The 18511-nt window shown below is 45.6% G+C and overlaps 1 protein-coding gene across 1 annotated transcript in view; it reads right to left on the reverse strand.

The window, feature by feature from the left end:
• AMOTL1 (angiomotin like 1) overlaps nucleotides 1–6381 on the reverse strand; it is a 70582-nt gene extending 64201 nt beyond the window's left edge. Inside the window, exons 1-2 of the mRNA XM_026052944.1 lie at nucleotides 6297–6381; nucleotides 3927–3977 (exon numbers count right to left, since the gene is read on the reverse strand). Coding sequence (XP_025908729.1) covers nucleotides 3927–3977; nucleotides 6297–6381 — 136 coding nt within the window. The remainder of the gene's footprint in view (nucleotides 1–3926; nucleotides 3978–6296) is intronic.
• Nucleotides 6382–18511: the final 12130 nt, after the last annotated feature.

Consider the following 18511-nt stretch of genomic DNA (forward strand, 5'->3'; position numbering starts at 1 on the left):
TTCTTTCTTTCTTTCTTTCTTTCTTTCTTTCTTTCTTTCTTTCTTTCTTTCTTTCTTTCTTTCTTTCTTTCTTTCTTTCTTTCTTTCTTTCTTTCATGATTAATCAGTATGGACCAAAGGAAGTACAAGAAGGACCACGCTGGGTTAGAGCAAACTTTAAGAAGCCCACGTGGCCTCTCTCTGGCATGGCCACTAGCTGCAGAGAAAGAAATATATGTATAAAGAACAGTGCAGATACAAATGCTGTTATCCCTTGTACGTGATCCCATTTTGCAGCAGTTCCTCCACCGCAGGAACTTCCTGAGCCAGAGGCTGTACCTGCATCAGCGCGTTTGATAGCCCTTCATAGACCTTTCTTCCATAATGTTTTCTAATCATTTGCTCGGTCCATTCATACTTTGGCAGCCTGGACATCCTGTGGCAATGAGTTGCACAATGCAGCTGTGTACAGTGTAAAGACACTTCCTGTGGGCTGCCGTGAACCTTTCCTTATTTACTGCTGTGCCATTCATGATTCCCATACTTCTACTATGTCCTCCTTCAAGCACCTCTTTTTCCACCCCAGCTGTAGTTTACCAAATGTCTCCTTTCATGGCAGGTCCTCTATCCCTGGGCCGCGTTTGCCACCCGTGGCCACCACTTCTCCAGGCTGGAGTGGAAAGCCCAGAGAGGTGCCCAGTGCTCCAGGTGTAGGGGAGCCAGGGACTGATTTATACAGTGTCAGACCATGGAGAGGTCTCCAAAGGTTGGACATGGCAAGCAGAGCACCAGTCTTCAAGAGGAGGAAAGAAAGAAGAGCTAGGAAGTGATTTTCCAGTCATTTTTTAATTCCATTTTTGGAAACCCAAGAACAGTCAAAGGGTTTGCAAACATCTCCTAGAGAAGAAGACTATGACTAATAGCCAGTGCAGTCTCAGCAAGAACAGAACTGGTCAGACTAATATATTCTCCTCTGACAAGGTAATAAACTTTGTGCATGAGGGAGAAGCTGCAGATGTCGTATATGTTGACATATATGTAAGGCTTTTGATACTCTGTCATATGGTATTATATTAGCAAGTGAGGGAAACCTGGACTAAAACAAAGCAGTGAGGGAAACCTGGACTAAACCAAAGCCTTAATAGATGAGTGGTCGAAACTCTTCTCAGTGACTACTTACTAATGGTGTGAGGCTATATAAAAACCCTCTCTCAAATCTGGTACTAATCATGAATGACTCAAAATCCAAGCATGGCTTTTTACATCTGCGTTGACACCAGGCTGAGATAAGCTGCTGGAAAGCTGAAAGCAAGATTAGAATTCAAGACAGACTGAACCACTAGAGGCAAAAAAATGCAATTCAGTGGTGTGCAGCTGGGTAACAATAACCAGCTCATACACAGAGGACAAGAAATACCAGGTAAAGGGACAGTTCTGGGTTGCCTGCTGCATCCCAGCGTGGGCAGTGGGAAGAGTCTGACCCAGGTGGACGGTTTTCCCAGATCTCCTGCTGTGTGACTACAGCTGGAACACTCTTCCAAGTTTAAGAAAGGCAAAGTATTCAGAAATGCAATAGAAATTTAGAAATACAATTTAGAAATACATTAGGCAAGGTATTTAGAAATACAATAGAAAGGAAAACCACTGAAAAGTCTAGAAAAGCTAACACCCAAAAAAGGAATTAGGGTTATTTATTGTAGAAAAGGTAGGTGAGACGTAGGTGAGACAGAGCAGCCTTCAAAATCAAAAAATCTCAGTGAAACATGAAGAGGAAAGGAGCAAACTCTTCCTTAAGTCTGCTTTCCACAGCACAAGATGCAAGTGGCTTAAATTACGGAGCTTTAGTTAGATATCAAGAAAAGCCACCTCGTATTTGGAGAAGTGGAGCACTAGAGTAGATTTCCTGGGAAGGCTCCTAGAGTTTGGAAGGCAGGTTGGTCACCCGTGTGGGATGATGACTACAGTGAATAGGAGTAGTTAAAGTTGCCTTTGGGCAGAAGGGTGGGTTAGCTGGGCCTCCCCAGCCTCCTTTGCTGTGATTTTTATGATAATGATGCATTGTTACAATATCGATGTTTAGTCACACAGTGCTATTGTTAAAATGATGCTTTGTTCTCTGCTCCTTTGATAATAATTCCCGCCACGCAGATAGCCTGTTGATCAGAGCCGAGCTCTGTGCTGAGGTTTGCAGGGCCTGCTCGCCCCATCACTGCAGCACAGCACAAATCCGAGCTGCTGCACGGATGGTCTTGTCCTCTCCCGCTCTTACCAGCTCCCTAGCCTGGCACCGGAGCGAATGCAGCTGCGCATGACTCAGGTCAGGAGACTGATCCAGCTGAAAATTAACAAGCCGGGAGGGACAAGGGGAARGAGCGACCAGTTTTCCATTACTTGTTCTGCTATCTGACATCCTTTGTCTGCCTTGTCTACCTTGGATGGAGAATCACATCTTGCGCTGTGTTTGGAAGGCAGAGTGGAAATGTAAGGTAATACAAGCACTACTTTGAATAATCTTTTCCAGACTGAGGGATGTCTAATGTTCCCAGGCAGAGGAAAGCAGTGTCCATGGAGCTTGTGCTTCCCCTGGGCCGGGAGGTGACRGGACAAATGATGGGGCCCAACAACTCCCCAGACTAAATGGGGCACACTGGACTGCGCAGATTGTTCCCCYGTTAACAGAGAGGGGGGATGACAGGATACAGGTTGCCCCATGTCGCCGTCCTGGTCACCCAAGAACAGCAGAGAAGAGCCCTGTCCCTTGATCAGGAGTCAGCAAGAAGGCAGAAGTGAGCCTTGTTTTGCAAACTGAAAAGATCTGCTATCTGATGGTGCATTTCATTGCATCTCGGCTAAACCCAGCGAAGTCTTGTCATCTGGGAAGGGGAGTTCTTTGCCAAGAGCTGAGCAAGGGCAGCCTCAGAACTTCTGGACTGAGAGGAGCTAAGAAAAACGGGCACAGGTTGCTGTGGGAACATGCAGGTCAAGGGAGATGAGATGAGGAAGCATAAGAAGAAAAGGAGCTGCTGGAAGGTGTATACAAGCAAATGCATTTTAAAGCAAAGTGCCCTGTTTTAAATAAGGCAGGTGATGAATGAGGCAGCCAAAGGAAGGGAGTTGTCTTTATTCCTATTCCCTATTAGACACTCTTCTAGTCCAAGCCATGTCAGGGCAGTCTCTATCCTGACACCAAGTGGAGAGAGTTCACGAGATCTCTTTTAAAATAGGGCCAGTTGTACAAGGCTTGTCAGCAAGGATGGCTTCATGATCAATGCCCCCTTCCAGACCCAGTGAGGGATGATACAATTTATAGTGTCCACACTGGGTGTCTTCATCTTTACTCATCTTACAGCCCTCTAGTTCTGGCTCCCACAAATAAAATAAAGTAAAATAAAATAAAATAAAATAAAATAAAATAAAATAAAATAAAATAAAATAAAATAAAATAAAATAAAATAAAATAAAATAAAATAAAATAAAANTAAAATAAAATAAAATAAAATAAAATAAAATAAAATAAAATAAAATAAAATAAAATAAAATAAAATAAAATAAAATAAAATAAAATAAAATAAAAATCATCGTGTCCCAAATTGTAAGAAAGTCACAACATTTCCATTGCTGGCTACTGGTGTAACTTAAACCCCACACCCAAGAAGCAGCAGTGCCTAAGTCCTCTGCAGCAGAAGGGTGAAAGCTGCTCTCACTAAGGAAAGACTCCACACAGAGTTGAGGCGGAAGATATGAAACCCATCTAGCATCAAGCTGTGCCCATCTCTCTGATCTCCGGCACTCAAAGGCGCCACAGAAGGCAGGCAGTCATAATGACAAATTTATACAGCAGAAAGCATTTGGTGGCTGCCCTATTTTTTAACTAAGTCATCTCCTAATTACACTATTGGGTGCCAAGGAAAAAAAAAAGTAGGAAAATGTATTCCACATGGACTTACCCAGCTGATCCAGAGCAAACAGGGCTGGCGCACCTTCGGAAAGCTCATTCTCTAAGGAAAGAAGAAAAAATGCTTGGAAAGGTCAGCCCAAGTGATAGGGGTAGAGAGTTGGAGCTGTTTTAATCACACTGCAGATAAGCCCCTGCTCATCTTGCTTCCAGCTCATCCATTCCAGCTGTTAGCAGAAAACTTTGAATCGGTTCAACACGGGAGTTTGGCAGCATGAGCCCTTATTACCCCTAGGAGCCACCTCTGCCCATTGCAGGGCACCAAGGCTGCACACACAGAGCAGCAGCCTGGCTCTCCTTGGGGATGCCTCTCTTTCCATGGGGATACCCATCCCTCCTTGAGGATGCCTAGCTCTCCTTGGGGTTGCCCATCTATCCTTGAGGACACCCCGCTCTCCATCGAGATGCCTAGCTCTCCTTGGGGATGCCCATCTCTCCTTGAGGATGCCTGGCTCTCCTTGTGGCCACCCTGATCTCCATGGGGACGCCCAGCTCTCCAGCCACACTGTGGCCCCTCTGGTCCCTCTCCTGAGCTGGCTGGTGGTGGGACTGGAGCCGGCGTGTGAGCCCATGGGCTCTGCAAGCTCTCCCACTCCTCCCAGGGTTATTTTTTGCTGTCACTAGTGGGAGTATTTTTGAGATGACCAGACGTTTCTTCATTTCACTGTCACAGCTTTAGGAAATGAGCAAGGAAAAGGCTGAAATTTGGGTTGATGAATCACGGGGACTCTTCCCTCCCCTGATGGGAGCAGCTTTCTGACATGCTACAATCTCCTCTCTGTCTAATGGCAGCAGGATGCAACCAGGGGAGGTTTAACCAGCTGAGAGGAAGGAAAATATCCCAGCTGGGACATTTTGGGTGCTGAGCAAGCCTTTGAGTCCCCTGATAACAGAATTATAGGATTCTATAACTCAGTGGCAGGTTAAACCCTGCAGGTTTCCAAGACCTGACAGGACCCAGCCCTGAACATCTAGCCATGTTTAACAGTTGGGGGTTTTTGCAAACTCTTTGTAGCAGTGACTCTGCCCTTCTCTGCTTTATAGACCCAGGTGAAGCGGGGCTCTGAACCCACCAGAAGTTTGGCCTCTTCAGCTATGAAAGCAACACAGACTAGGGTTAAAAATTTAAGAGAAGCAGAGGTTGTCAGAAGGGGCATGAAGAAAGGACTGCAGGAGTTTGCCCTATGCTAATCCCTTATTTTCCTATCAAATCCATCCCTTGGGGCAGCCAGCATGGTGTCGTTCTTTGTAGCCAGATAAAGGGCCTGGGAATATGCTGGTTCCTCTGTGGATCCCAAACTGCCCCAGCATTTCTGGGGCAAACATTGTGCTGCAGAGGGGCCCTCGCTGCCCCTGCACCCGGCAGTGGAGGAGAGCATCAAGGCAGGGTTAGCAGCGCCCGTTCAGCTCCCAAGCCGTGAAAAATGCCTAAAAGCTCCTGATTTGAGGACAAAAGCAACTCTGTGTTTAAAGGATGCCACCCAGTGGTGCTGATCTGAAGAGACTGAACCCAGGGCTGCTCTAAGAAGCATGAACATCCTTGTCTAGCTCAGCTTGCATGGAAAGGGAGGCCATGCCACCTCTTGCACAATTCCCGTCATCCTTTTCCAGGCATCTGCAGGGCTGTCAGCAGGACATGATGGGAAACAGATGGAGATAAGTGAAGCATCTTATCCAGCAAAATGAAGCATCTTACCAAGCAAAATGTTTTAGTTCCCAAGGTGCTGTCACCTGGAACGCTGTGATTTTATTTTGTTTTTTAAGCTGGGCCACAGCATGAGCAAGCCAAACAAGCCAGCTTTACAGGAGGACGGGCAACCTTGTGTCCTGGCTTGTGGGACACGTTGCACATGATGAGGCTGAGCACATGCAACTGCTTTTGCAAAACATGCTAATGGGGAATAAAAGCAAATTACAAAAGCTGGCTCAAAAACCTTAGCCACAAATAGATAGGCAAAAGCAGTCTGTAGTCTTTCCCATGGCATCAGCCTTCAGCTCTTTGAGGATGGCTGGCAATTTCTAGATAGCAATGCACCCTAATCTTGGGCTTGGGAAAACTTGCAGCATACTATGGTGGGCTGAAACCTTGAATGGGTCCATCCAGGCACCTCAAGAAGGGGCAGCCCAAGGTCCTCTTGTCACTAGCAAGACAGCRTGTCTCTGAGGAGACATCCTAAATTTGCTAACACAAATATGACTAAAGTGAGAAAGAGATTTCTTACCAGCTCTCCCCCTTGCTCCTTCCTGAATGTAGCCCAATAAAACCCCTAGGACTACAGCAAGCACCATGAAGGACAACAGCACATTGGGCGAGCACCCGCGTGTTCATTGGGTTGAWTAAAACTGCACAGTTATATCCTACCTCCTTTCACATTGGCAAAAGGATGGATCCCACCATGAGACAACCAGTTGGTTTCATCCAGCTTCCAGTTTTCACCAAGGTCCATCTCTGATCTGCAGCATCAAAGATCTGCTTGCATTGCCTCCTGCCGCTCTCTCTGAGGAATAACCAGAACATACTCTGAGTGGCTGTTGTTGCCTGCTGCATTGCCAGCTGCTGGGAAACTCCTCTCGGCACAGGAAAATGTTGATATTTTAGGAAAACAAGAAAAGAAAAAGATCTGCAAAAAGATGACATGAATCACAGGGGAATATTGGACCCCTTGGCTCTGCTATGCCTTGAATTATCATGTTGAGAAGCATGCGTGCTGCAGCAGAGGGCTGTCAATGCTCAGGCTTTCTCCCATTTCTATTGTCAGGCTGATGAATGCTTAGAAATTCCTAATCCCTTACACTATTTGCAAGGCCAAGGCTTTATTTTTGGGCAGGGTAGCGTGCCGATGAGGGCTTTGTTTCAGCCGCGCTCCGGGTACAGGCTCAACTAGCGCGTGCTTTGCTTCACCCTTTGCCAAGGCCAAGCTGGTGATTTAAATCACAAGCGGCAGCACTTGTAAGCACAGAGGCAATAATGTCTCAAGAGTAACAGTGGTAAAGATATAAAAGAGAATATGGGGTAAARATGTAAAAGAGAATATGGGCTGCCTGCTGCTCCGGGACCGCACGCCCCCAGGCCAGGCCTGGCACAGGCCGGCTACACTCAGCCTCTGACTGCCATAAAAGAGGGTTTTTTAATGAGAAATGAGACCCAGCCATGTGCAGAAAAAATGATATTTCTTCAGTATGTTAATGTGAGAGATGCAGTGAAACCATTGAGTGGCCAACCCAGAGTTCCTCACCTCAGAAAACCACTTTCTGCTGCACTAATTGAATTATTCACTACCTGTCAGCCATTCCGTATTGCCTACAGGCTTTCCAGCTGAGGTCCACGAAGATATGTGGAGAAAGAGGCTCAAATATTCCCTCCTTAACCCCTTGGACCAGAACTTCACTGGTGGGAATCAATAATTGCTAATTTCTCAAGGAACAAAAAAGTTGTTGCTGATTTTAATTTCCTCTGCAATAAGATGCTGAAGAGGCGATAACTTGTCCTGGATTTGTCTGAGACAAACTCCGATCTCAAAAGGCACCAGTGGAGCTGACTTCTTGGTGCAGCGAAGCCCGGACCTGGCCACACCACGTGTGGGGGATTTACTGAGGTGAAGTCCTACCTTGAGCTAAGGGCACTGCCCGTCTGTCGGCGCCGTCACAGAACAAAACCCGCACGTGGGCCTGGCGCAGCTTCATGGTATCAGAGCAAGGCGTCCCATGGGCAGCAGCATGCACACAGGCACATTTCCCTCGGGTCTGTGGCCCATGGTCCCAAACAGCACTTTTTTCAGGTCTGTCTCTCTTCTCCTTCTCCTCATATCCCTTAGCTTTTCTCTGGGGCAGACAGATGATGGCCTGTGCTGTGGAAATGTGCCAATGGCTTAGGTGGTTGCTTCATTCTTCACATTCGCACAGGTATCAGAGCTATCTCTGGTGGRTGTGCACTAATTTTGGTCTTTCATGTCTATCAACAATACTTTCCATTACACTTGTTAGGGTTTAATGCTGCCACGGCCTTGAATTCAGAAGGCAGATAAAGATGGAGAGACACAGGTAGAGGCAAACAATCTCATCAGCAGCATCTCCTTAGAACACCAGGCTAAGAAATAGATGGACATTCCCCTTCCATGCAAGGGGAAACCCCGGCCATCCGTGGGCACTGTTGGAGCCACAGAGGCTGCAGGAAGAGGCTGGGCCGGCGCAGAGGGGCCACGCGAGCGCGTTGCGTCTGCGACCAGAGCACAGCCAAGACCCGTGGGTGMTGCTGCTCAGCCCGTGCACTGCTCCGTGGCGAGTTGCTGCCTGTACCTGGACTTTCCTGGAGCCATAGACAACGGGAGAGGTCAGTTCTTCTCTTTCCTTGCTCAAGAGCTCAATTAACTAGAATTAAATGCWTATGCACATGTAGCAGCTCTACCTGCATCCAGGTAGTGCAGCTGAGCAGCAGATAGAATAGGTCACTGCTGGTGCAGATCATGCTGCCGATTGCCTATGGTGCAGTAATTCACAGAGGTGCAATTAAGGGATACTGAGACTTTAAGCAAATTTGATTTGGGCATGGAATTGGTTTTAGCTGAAAAAATAATCTGAGAAAAGCTGCAAGGCTCCACTGCGACAATTCCAAAAGGAAATATCCTCTGTTGTTCTTTCAAATGACATTTTTGGTTTGAAATTGACCTAGTTTTCTTTTTCTTTCATTTTTTTTCTCAGATATAAAAAGCACTAAATAATCCCAAAACAGACTGTCTTATGCAATGATTATAAAAAAGAATTTTAAAAAATCTGAGAAAGGAAAGGAAAGGAAAGGAAAGGAAAGGAAAGGAAAGGAAAGGAAAGGAAAGGAAAGGAAAGGAAAGGAAAGGAAAGGAAAGGAAAGGANAAAGGAAAGGAAAGGAAAGGAAAGGAAAGGAAAGGAAAGGAAAGGAAAGGAAAGGAAAGGAAAGGAAAGGAAAGGAAAGGAAAGGAAAGGAAAGGGAAGGGAAAACATTCTCCTTTACAGGTAGACCCAAAACAAAAAGCATTTTCAATTTTTGAACTCAGTCACTAAAGTGAAAAACCTATTATTTGTAGAGTTCCATTACTGAAAGGCATCTAGCAAATGCATTCTCTTGGCAATTTATTCTTTCCACCTTCCAAGAGAGAGGTTTGCCTGTGACTTCAATAAAAGCATAAGGGAGAGAGAAATGAAAGGGCAATTTATCAACACAGTGCAGAAGATAAAATGGCTTTTCCATATTCACTCATTTCTCTAAAAGAAGAAAAAAGCGAACTGCTGAACTCCAGCTCTTTGTCCTCTTCCCACCTCTGCTCAGAAGCATAAATATGAAATCAGATAGACATGAATCTGAACAGCCATCAAACAGAAAGTTAATTGCAAATGTAAAACTGCTGGCTTTACCGATGCATGATATCCAAGCAGTATTGGAAGAAGACAACCCAAAATTTGTTAGGGCCAATTATCTTACTAAGAAATGACTAAAAGATCGTAAATCCCAGTCATGGCTGTAGCTCTTGTACACCCATCCCTTCATGAAGGATAAAAGCATTAGGTAGTGCAGAACTACAAGCACAGGAAGCTGGATTACGTATTTCTCTAAAATAAGTCCTGGGACTGATAGGAAAGGGATTGGGCTATGGAAATGACAGGCAGATATAAGAGGACACTGTCTGGAATTAATGTTTCTGCAAACAACTCCTTAATAAAGCAGATTTGAAGACAGAGGTGCTGCCCACTTTGCCCTGGTGCCGTGAGACCTGGGCCTCCAAGAATGTCTGCCCCCTCCCCTAGRGACAGCCACAGGAGAACCAAGGCGACAGAGCAGTTCAGGTGCCAAGCACTACTACACTACTACTACTATACTACTACTACTGTGCTACTACACCTGTTATACCAGTGTGGGTGGAAAGCCTGGAGCATGTTCCCTACAACCATGCAGATCCACACATTAGCCAACTCAGACAATTTCCTCCAGTCTCTCCTTCGCTTAGCAGCCCTCTTTTTCTTTACCAAGCTCTTCCTCATCCATGCAGGGATGCCCAGATCTCCTCGCTCATGGAGGACTCTGCGGGCAGAGAGATGGAGCAGCAGGAGCAGCACCACAGCGGCAAGCAGAACTGAGGACTTTGAGAGGGAATGTGATTTATGCTCTAGCTGAAGAACCTGGGCTTGTTGCAGTCAGTATTCAACATCTATCACCCCTATAATTTAGGAACAAGAAAAATCAAACAACAGATTTTCAAAAGTGCCTAAAGATCTTGTACTAGATCATAATTTGGCAAAAGGGGAGCTCATTTTATACACCTACAATTTCCACTAGTTCTCTACAAATAGGCAAGACAAGAAAAGTCTTGTCATTCCTGATACAGCTTCAGGAAATAAGAGATATGTGATAATCCTGAATAAGAAAGAATGGTGGGAGGGGAAGCTGACTAGAGTTGAGATGTCCTTCACTTCACAGCTTTCACAATACCTCAAATAAAAGTTAAACAGATCACAAACCACTGCCCCTTTTTGGTCTTACCTCTAAAGCTCTTCCTAACTGCAGAAAAAAAAAGAGCATAAAGTTGGAATGATCATTTCAGAGCTATTTTACAACTTCAATACGTAAGAACTACTTGTTGGAGAGCAAAGGTCAGTTAAGTCTCCCTTCTGGAATAGTTCCAGTTTAAAGCAATCTGCCACACAGATTCTCTGGGCAGTAAGCAGCTTCCCTGGGATTATTATTTTTATTTAATTTTTTTTTAGTATCACAAACTGCAGAATTCACACAGCCAGAACATCAGGAAAAATAAAAGTTCATGATTTGAGACTAACCCAGACAGAAGATTCAAGTGCCAGATCCTAAATGCTGCAGCATGCTGGGGGTTAATTTGAGGAGAGAAGGAAACAGGCAACGTTCACCCAAGTACTGCCCACAGAATATACTCCATCCATTTGACATCCATTTGACTGCTGTCCAAAGGGGCAGCTATTGCAAAAGGTTCTCCTGGGTTGTCTGAGCTACAGCATCTCCTTGCTTGTGTCTCAGCTCAGGAGCTGTTGGTGAGCTCTAGTTCATGTTCTTGGTTAGGAGGAAAATTTAGAGACATCTTTCAGGAGCCAGAGGCTGGAGGTGATTTTCACAGTTAGTYGAGCATGTCTGGGCCTTTCCTCTTCTTTCTTCCCTGAGGAGTGAAAAGAGCACTGACAGGGATTGGGCAAGAGAGAGGCCTAGACAGCAGCTGAGGAGCCCAGGGAAGACAGGACTAGTAGATRGCGCAGCAGAGGATGATTCACTCACAAGAGAGCAGGGTTAGGTGTCAGCCACCATTTTGACAGGAGAGAGCAGGATGTGGGAGCAAAATCTTTGCTTCTGCTTGTACTGGAAACCCTGAGGCAAGGACCAGCCCTTGCCAGTGTATTTTTCTGGCAAGAGAGAACACCAATCCTAACCTGTACCATTGGGCAAGTTTGTAGGCTTCGGGTGGGACATTTTGTCATGCCCAAAGGATGGCGGGCAGCCTAGGAAAGGCTGAGGCTGAGGAGAGAAGAAGGGGTTAGAGAGAGAGCATGACTGAACAGGAGGGAAGGAACACAGCCTGCAAGAGAAGACCTCCTTTAGCAGCCTTGCAGTCACCAGGACTGTGGTTAAACACCCCAAGAGAGGCTCCATTTCCTGGACTGAGCTGCTTACCAGTGCCACACAAAAATATTGTTTTATGTGAAATGTATTTAAACATTATATTGAAATCTCCAGCTCTGCACTCACAGAAATGAACCACAAATCCTCACAGTACCTAAACAATAATAGTGTGAGGCCTGTAGACTGCAACTACTTAGTGGTATGAGGCCCAGGCCGTTTCTTGTGGGGGTGGTACCGGGTTCCCTACGTCTCATAAGGGTTGTTCTGGTTTTTCCAATACAGTTCTGGCAGTGAAAGCCACAGTGTGCCTGCACCAGCAGTGCTTAAACCAAACACTTGTGCAGGTAGATGCAACCAGCTCTCTTGAGYTGGGACAAGACACACTCTGTTCTGAATTTATTCAAGGAGTCCAGAGGAGTTAAAGCATCCTCTGACCCCCCCATGGCTATTATGCTCAGAGTGAGATCTTTATGTGTCAAAAGGCTTTTCAGGCCAAATTTGAGAGCATTACCGGAGTGAAATCACATTTCTTGGGCAAGCACCAGCTGCTCCTGGGCAGGTACATGTCCCTGGGCAGRATGGAGCCAGTTTTCCAAACCTGCCTTTGAACCGTTGTTCATCCGCCAAAGGGCAATGAGAGTGGGATGGGGAATGTAGGACCAAGCTTTGCTGGGGCCAGCAGGAGTCAAACTGAGCTTGAGCTTGAGCAGGACATGGGGCCTTGAGCTGGGCCATCACAGACCCAGACAAACCGCAGCCCCTGTGCTCTTACATCTTGCCATACAACAGGGCTCATGACTGCCATGGGAAAGTGCCCATGGAAATAAACTATAGTTGCTGTTTCCAAACACCTCAGCTTGATGGCTGCACTGAATCACCCTCTGGAGCTCTTTACTGCCTTTCTCGTCAACATTCTGCTTTMATTAACCCAAAAGGTGACTAATGAGCTATTTGTTAGCGCAGTCATTCAAAGAGCTCCATTTGTAGCCGGTCTTAAAGAGTTTCTTAAAAGAGCACAGTTGCAGCCAGCTGGCACAGGGTACGGTCACAGGTTAATTACATGATCTCATGATAGTTATCTCGAACTAATACATCATCAATCTGATCTTACTGCAGCTAGAGGAGAAGCCCAGAGCCAAGAAGCACTTGAAGGTTTTGCAGTCTCCAGGATAGGAGCCTTTTTCATGGAAGCTGCAAGCTTACAGGCAACATGAGCATGTCAGGACAGGCTGCACGCTCCCATGCAAAGCCCTCTCTGTCTCTCTGCTCCTGTCTGCAGAAGGAAGCCATTCAGGATCCACGGAGCACATGGTCGGGGGGACCATCCTGAAAGAGCAGCCGTCGTGCCCCTGCCCTTGCTGAGGGTGGCAGAGCGGGGACGGGGCACACATGCATGGCATACACGCCTGGCGGGGAGCCCACGGTGGCCACGGCGGCTTGTGAGGGCCAAGCAGACCCGGCCACTCTCGTTCCCGGCAAAGCTTGGAGACACCGGGRTCCCGCATTTCTGATGATAAACCCTAAATGTGACAAAGCCCTTTGGAAGGACATGTCCCAACCTGGAAGCAGAGGAAGTACTTGCAGGTTGGTAATTTCAAGTCACCTGGACTGGTGAAGGACACAGAAGCTCCTCTGTGTCTTCTATATCTTTTTGGATATAGACTAAAGATTAAGCAACAAATAGCTAAATGCACAACTATGTGCTTACAATGGTTTCATTTGAAGAATAGCTTGTCCCTAGCTAGAGGCACACCTCAGGACAGACATCCAGACAGAAATGAAAGCTTTAAAAGCTTTATAAATATTAGCTTTAATTTCAATCAAATTCAAACTCCTACTGTAGCTCTTGGAAAAGTATTCCCCTCGATACTGTCCCAAAGAAGCTCACAAGTCTGCCCAAGGAATCACACACAGCTGCAGGTGCACAAGACACAATTGCTACTGCAATGCTATGACCAAGCACAACTTTTATAGGTCTCTAATAGGCGTAAGTTATACAAGGTTCTGGGTGCCCCTGTTAACCTGGCAAGGACCCGATTTGGAGTGATTTTAATATCCTTAAGATTTGCAAGATCCTCAGAGTTACTGCATGGTAAAACAAAATTGCTGTTACCTTTTACTTTTCTATTTTCTTCCAAAACCAGCAAATTAAATTGTAACATATCTGTTCAAATTGCGTTTTGTTTGTTTTGTGTTTTATTATCTTGGACGGAGTTGTCTGTGTAAATTAATAATATCAAAAAACAGCACATCTCAGTTTTACTGGTTACTTTCACAGATAGTTAGATTCCAGGTTATTTTACCCACCATGATCAATATTTTTCTCTATTTAAGAGAAGATAATTTCTCTGTGCTGTTCTTATGACCTCTCAGAAAGCACATGGCTTGTTCTTTTTCATTCAAGGCAGAAGTAGAAAACATTGCAGCCTTTGCCTGGACAAGATCTTTCAGAAAGCAGTAAAGTACRAAGAGTAAATCTTACCTCACAAAATGCCCGTGAATTCTCTGGCAACAAAGACTGTCCGTGCCTCGATACTGTAAGACCAAAGATTATCCTTTCTCAGGGAGATATTTGTCCTTCAGTGGGTAACGACTCCACAAAAACTATGCAGCCATTGCCCAGACTTGCTTTGGTTTGTGTAGGTAAGTCACTGGAATTCAACTGTTCTTGGGTGTTCAAAGAGCTTCAAAATGCTCTCAACCACCTATCAGCATTATGATTCCTGTGAGTATGTGAAGTATGCATTTCTCTTCCTGAGTCATATAATTAACTTTGGGAGAGAAAGCCACAGAAGTGCAGCGAAGAGGAAAAAAAATAAAAAAAGTAAAAAGCAACTGGACAGTTAAATTCCTAGAAGGTATGTGGTGCATTGCAAGGAGTTCTCATTCCACAGCTGCAAATTGAGTACAGATTTACAGGAGCTTTTCTATTCCATGTGCCTCCAAAGATAAAAACTAACAGAGAGTAGTTTCAAGTAGCATGTCCAGCAAATGTTATAGAGCAGCAGAGACACATTCAGAAAAGCATCCAGAGCACCAGAAAAGCTGATCTGAAGTTCAGTGGAGTGCACAGGTTCCAGGACTGTCTCTGACGGAGAGGAAAGGTGGAGAGAAAGAGTTCCTGAGCACYGTCTGTGAATGGGGGCTGAGTCACTGATACTACAGAGTTATAAAATGAAGTGATGCTGCATTGTCTGGACTAGTTACATCTTGATAAGGATGATTGGTGTCTTCCTGGAATTTCTCTTGAGTAAAAACTACCTGGAGAAAAAAGTGACACCAGCAAATGGATTCCTGCTATGATCAAGCTCCAGCTCAGGTAGTCTTGGAAGACGAATGAGATACTGTGAGAGAATGGGATACCATGCAGGTGAGCTTCCCTGAAAATATCTTTGTGCCAAGCATAGGTGAGGAAAGAAGGCTGAGAGCTGAGACTAAACAATAAAGGAAGGTCTTTGATTACACCATCTTCTTGCAAAAGAAAGGCATGTGCTGATATGTGAAAGATATGTGCTGCTTCCATGGAGCAACTAGTAGATATTCACACAGTGCAAGCTTTTGTCAGATTTTCAGGTTTTCCAGATGTTTTATATAAAGGACTACTCAGTGAAGCTCCAGGTCACCTCAATTTATGCATGAAAACAGCAAGTTCCTCTGAGCATATAAAGTCCAGTGCCTTTTATCATGTAAATCAGATCCATAATTCCATCCTCTTGCTGGTGCACCAAGCTCAACTTCTTCCTGGTGAGACAGATGCAAATGGATCTTAGATTTTGCTCCATCTCCCAGAAGACAAATGGTATTCATATTCGTTCTTGACAGCTCATGATAGAGAAGAGGTGATTTCAAAATTATGAGCTCAGCCATGAAAACCTTTCAGCTGACAGGTTAAATGAAAAACTCATATCTGGGAGGCAGACAGTTCCTGCTTCCTAGGACACAGCAGCTTCAAACATTCCTGTGCAGTGAACRAGAAAGAAAGATGATTTGTGAAGGCTTTGTGCCAACTCTCTATTGAGTGGCCTTTGCTCTTCTCTGGGTGTAATTCAATTTTGTCACATCATCCTGGCTCTAAGGATGGCTATTGATTCTCATCCTACATTCTCACACCTGTGAACTGCCYGGCATTGCCTATTACCTCTGGCGATGTCCACCTCTGCTTGGCACGCTAGTGTGGCATTAGCACATCATTGATGGCTTAGGACGCTGCCAGGCACGAGGCAGATGTGTGTTTGAGAAGCAAGTGGACCTGAGAGCACCAGTAAAGTCGCAAACATCCCAAGTTCCCAGACCTCCTCTGTAGACATGTTTCAACTCTGGTCACAAAGGAAAAAGTGCCTGAGCAAAAGAGATACTTTGGTGTCCAGTGAGGCACCAATTAGTGTCAGCTGACATGACTCCTGGTGCCTGGTGCCACGAAGGTTTTGGGCTATGTCACTGCTCTGCACAGCAAGGGAAGTGACAGGAACCGTCTCCAACCTAATGTTCAGGCTTACAGTCACAGCTGCAGCAGGAACCAGCCTCATTCCTGTCTTGCACGTTGACAGATGTTGCCAAGAACTCTCAGTTTTAGCAAGGATTTATTGAAGTTTTCTCATTACAAGGTAAACTCTACTAACAGATCAACCTAACAGCAAAGTAGGCCAAAGTGTCAGTGCTGGAAATGTCATGCACTGTCCCCATTTYTTTTCTCTCCCAAATTAATACATTTCTCAGGCAGTTTCTAAATTTTCCAGGCAGGTGTCAAGGACTGGAAAAACCAAAGGAGAGGAATCACAGTCATGAAATGATTGATTTGGGAAGCGATCTCTGCAAATTAACTAGTCCAATATCATGAGAGAGACCTGTGTGTGACTAGTTGCCTGAATTTTAAACTATGGGCCAAATCCTGATGTTTTCCATCACACTTCCAGAGAGACCCATGCTAGTATGCAAATTGGAAGGAGTGCTGACAGACAGACAGATTCAGACAGACCCAAAGACCTTCCTTCAAGCTCATGGGCACTGGATGCCAATGATTTGCCAATGGAAATGGGGATGTCCCCATGCAGAGAGAAGCATGGGCTGCAGATAGGCTAGGAGCAGTTGGGACACAACATGGTATCAAGAAAGGGAATGTGTTACAAGCACTCAGCTGCAGAAGCATGATGTAATGGAAATATGTTGGTATGTGTTGGCTCTCAAGGCGTCTAGATCCAAAACCAGACTTCCCTCAGTGCTCCGTGCAGAGACTTTGACTCTGTCCTAGGAGACCGCTGTATAGGAAACACTGGAATAAAAATCTGGCTAGAAATCCAGCTTCAAATGTCCCTGCAGCTCAGTATTTGCAGTAAAGGCTTTGGATTAAGTTTCTTTTTGTTGTTTTTTTTTTTTTTTTTCAAGTGCATAGTAGACTTGTGATTAGAGAAACACAGAGTCCTGACTGCTTTTCCAGGCCTGCTAACACATGGCACGCATGAACCTTCTGCTCAGCATGTCTGTGCGGAGCTGCAATCACTCAGCCTGCTGTACAGGCACATTTGTTCCTACACAAACAACAAGGTAAGCCAAAACCTTCTTTATAAAGGTGAACAGCAGACGTTGCATAATTCACATAGTTCCACATTTTTTTACACAAGTGAGTCATTAACTCCCCACCAGATTTACAGCAGGCTGCACAAATTGGCCTTGCAGACAAACGTTATGGCCCAAATCACTTAGCCCTTTCCCACTTCAGACTGCCAGCAGCAGGAGGAGCAAGATGGAGATGAACCAGGATGCGAGGGGTTTCCTGGTGCATGATTCCCTGGGGCCAGACTGGCAGGGCCTGTGCTGGCAGCAGGGCTGGGCCTGAGGGATGAGACCATAGGGGAAAACTGGGACAGTCCCTGTCTTGGCATTGGGCACTGTCATGGGGATGGGCTGAGGCCAGGCCAGGTGGTCACCCACATGTCAGGGTGAGGAGGCATGTGGCCAGGCTGGAGTTGGCACCACTGCAGCACCACATCCCAGACTGGGAAGGGTTGGGGCTGTCAGGCTTGTTGATGCCCTTGGGACCCTGACGAGGGCTGGTGGGGAACCACGTTGTGGTTCTGTTCTTGGGTCAAACTCTTGTAGAGTCACCTCTAGCTCGTGCCTCTGCTGGCCCCTGCATCAATGTGATCCTGAGAGCGTTAACCTTGCTATAAGACCCAGACCACATGTCTCCAGCTGCCCTTGGCCTAAAGGCATTTGCTCTGCAGGGAGAGGTGCGTGAGGTGCCCTTTAGGGGTTAAYTAGACAACACTTGTTTTCAAGGTTTCTGCCTCTTAATCACACCATTTTGTTTCTTAGTAAAGCTCAAGAGCAGGCTGAGGAAGCTGCTTTGCTCAGAAACCTAACAAGTTTCTAAGAAGTCATTTGATGTAATGGCAATGAGTTAGGGCGTGATCTGTGCTGGCAAACAGGGCCTCTTAGAGCTTTTTGTTTAAACCACACTGTTTTTCAGTGGACTGAATTAGAAATGAAGTATATATAGTGCTCTCTTTGGAGGGCTGGAGTCAGAGGAGATTTTCTTTGGAGGAAACTGCTTTGGGAATGTCATTATTTGCAAATCAAAATTAAAAATTCCTAAGGAGAAAATAAAAAAAAAATAAGAAGGCAAATGGTATCTTACCAAATCATTTCTCCATGGTCACACAAGAGCCAGAAAAGGATTAGTAAAGCAGTGATCATGCTGGCAATTGGAAGASGGAGTTATTTAGCAAAAACAGACTTAAACATGAACTCTTTGTCCTGTTTGAAGGACGTAGCATGCCATGTCTTGTATCCCACCTGTCTGGCATAACTGGCTCATACACTGTCCTATTGGACCCCACACATAGTCTGGCTGCTCATCTTTTCTCCTTGAGTTCAAGCGGAGCCCAGCACYGTTGCTCTGCACGCTGTCTCCTTTTCACACCCATGCCAGAGCTCTGACCTCCCTGAGTCCCAGGTGTTTCACCATCCA

The sequence above is a fragment of the Nothoprocta perdicaria genome, unplaced genomic scaffold (genome assembly GCF_003342845.1).
Source record: "Nothoprocta perdicaria isolate Ctin4 unplaced genomic scaffold, notPer1 scaffold_94, whole genome shotgun sequence".
NCBI classification, from domain to species: Eukaryota; Metazoa; Chordata; class Aves; order Tinamiformes; family Tinamidae; genus Nothoprocta; species Nothoprocta perdicaria.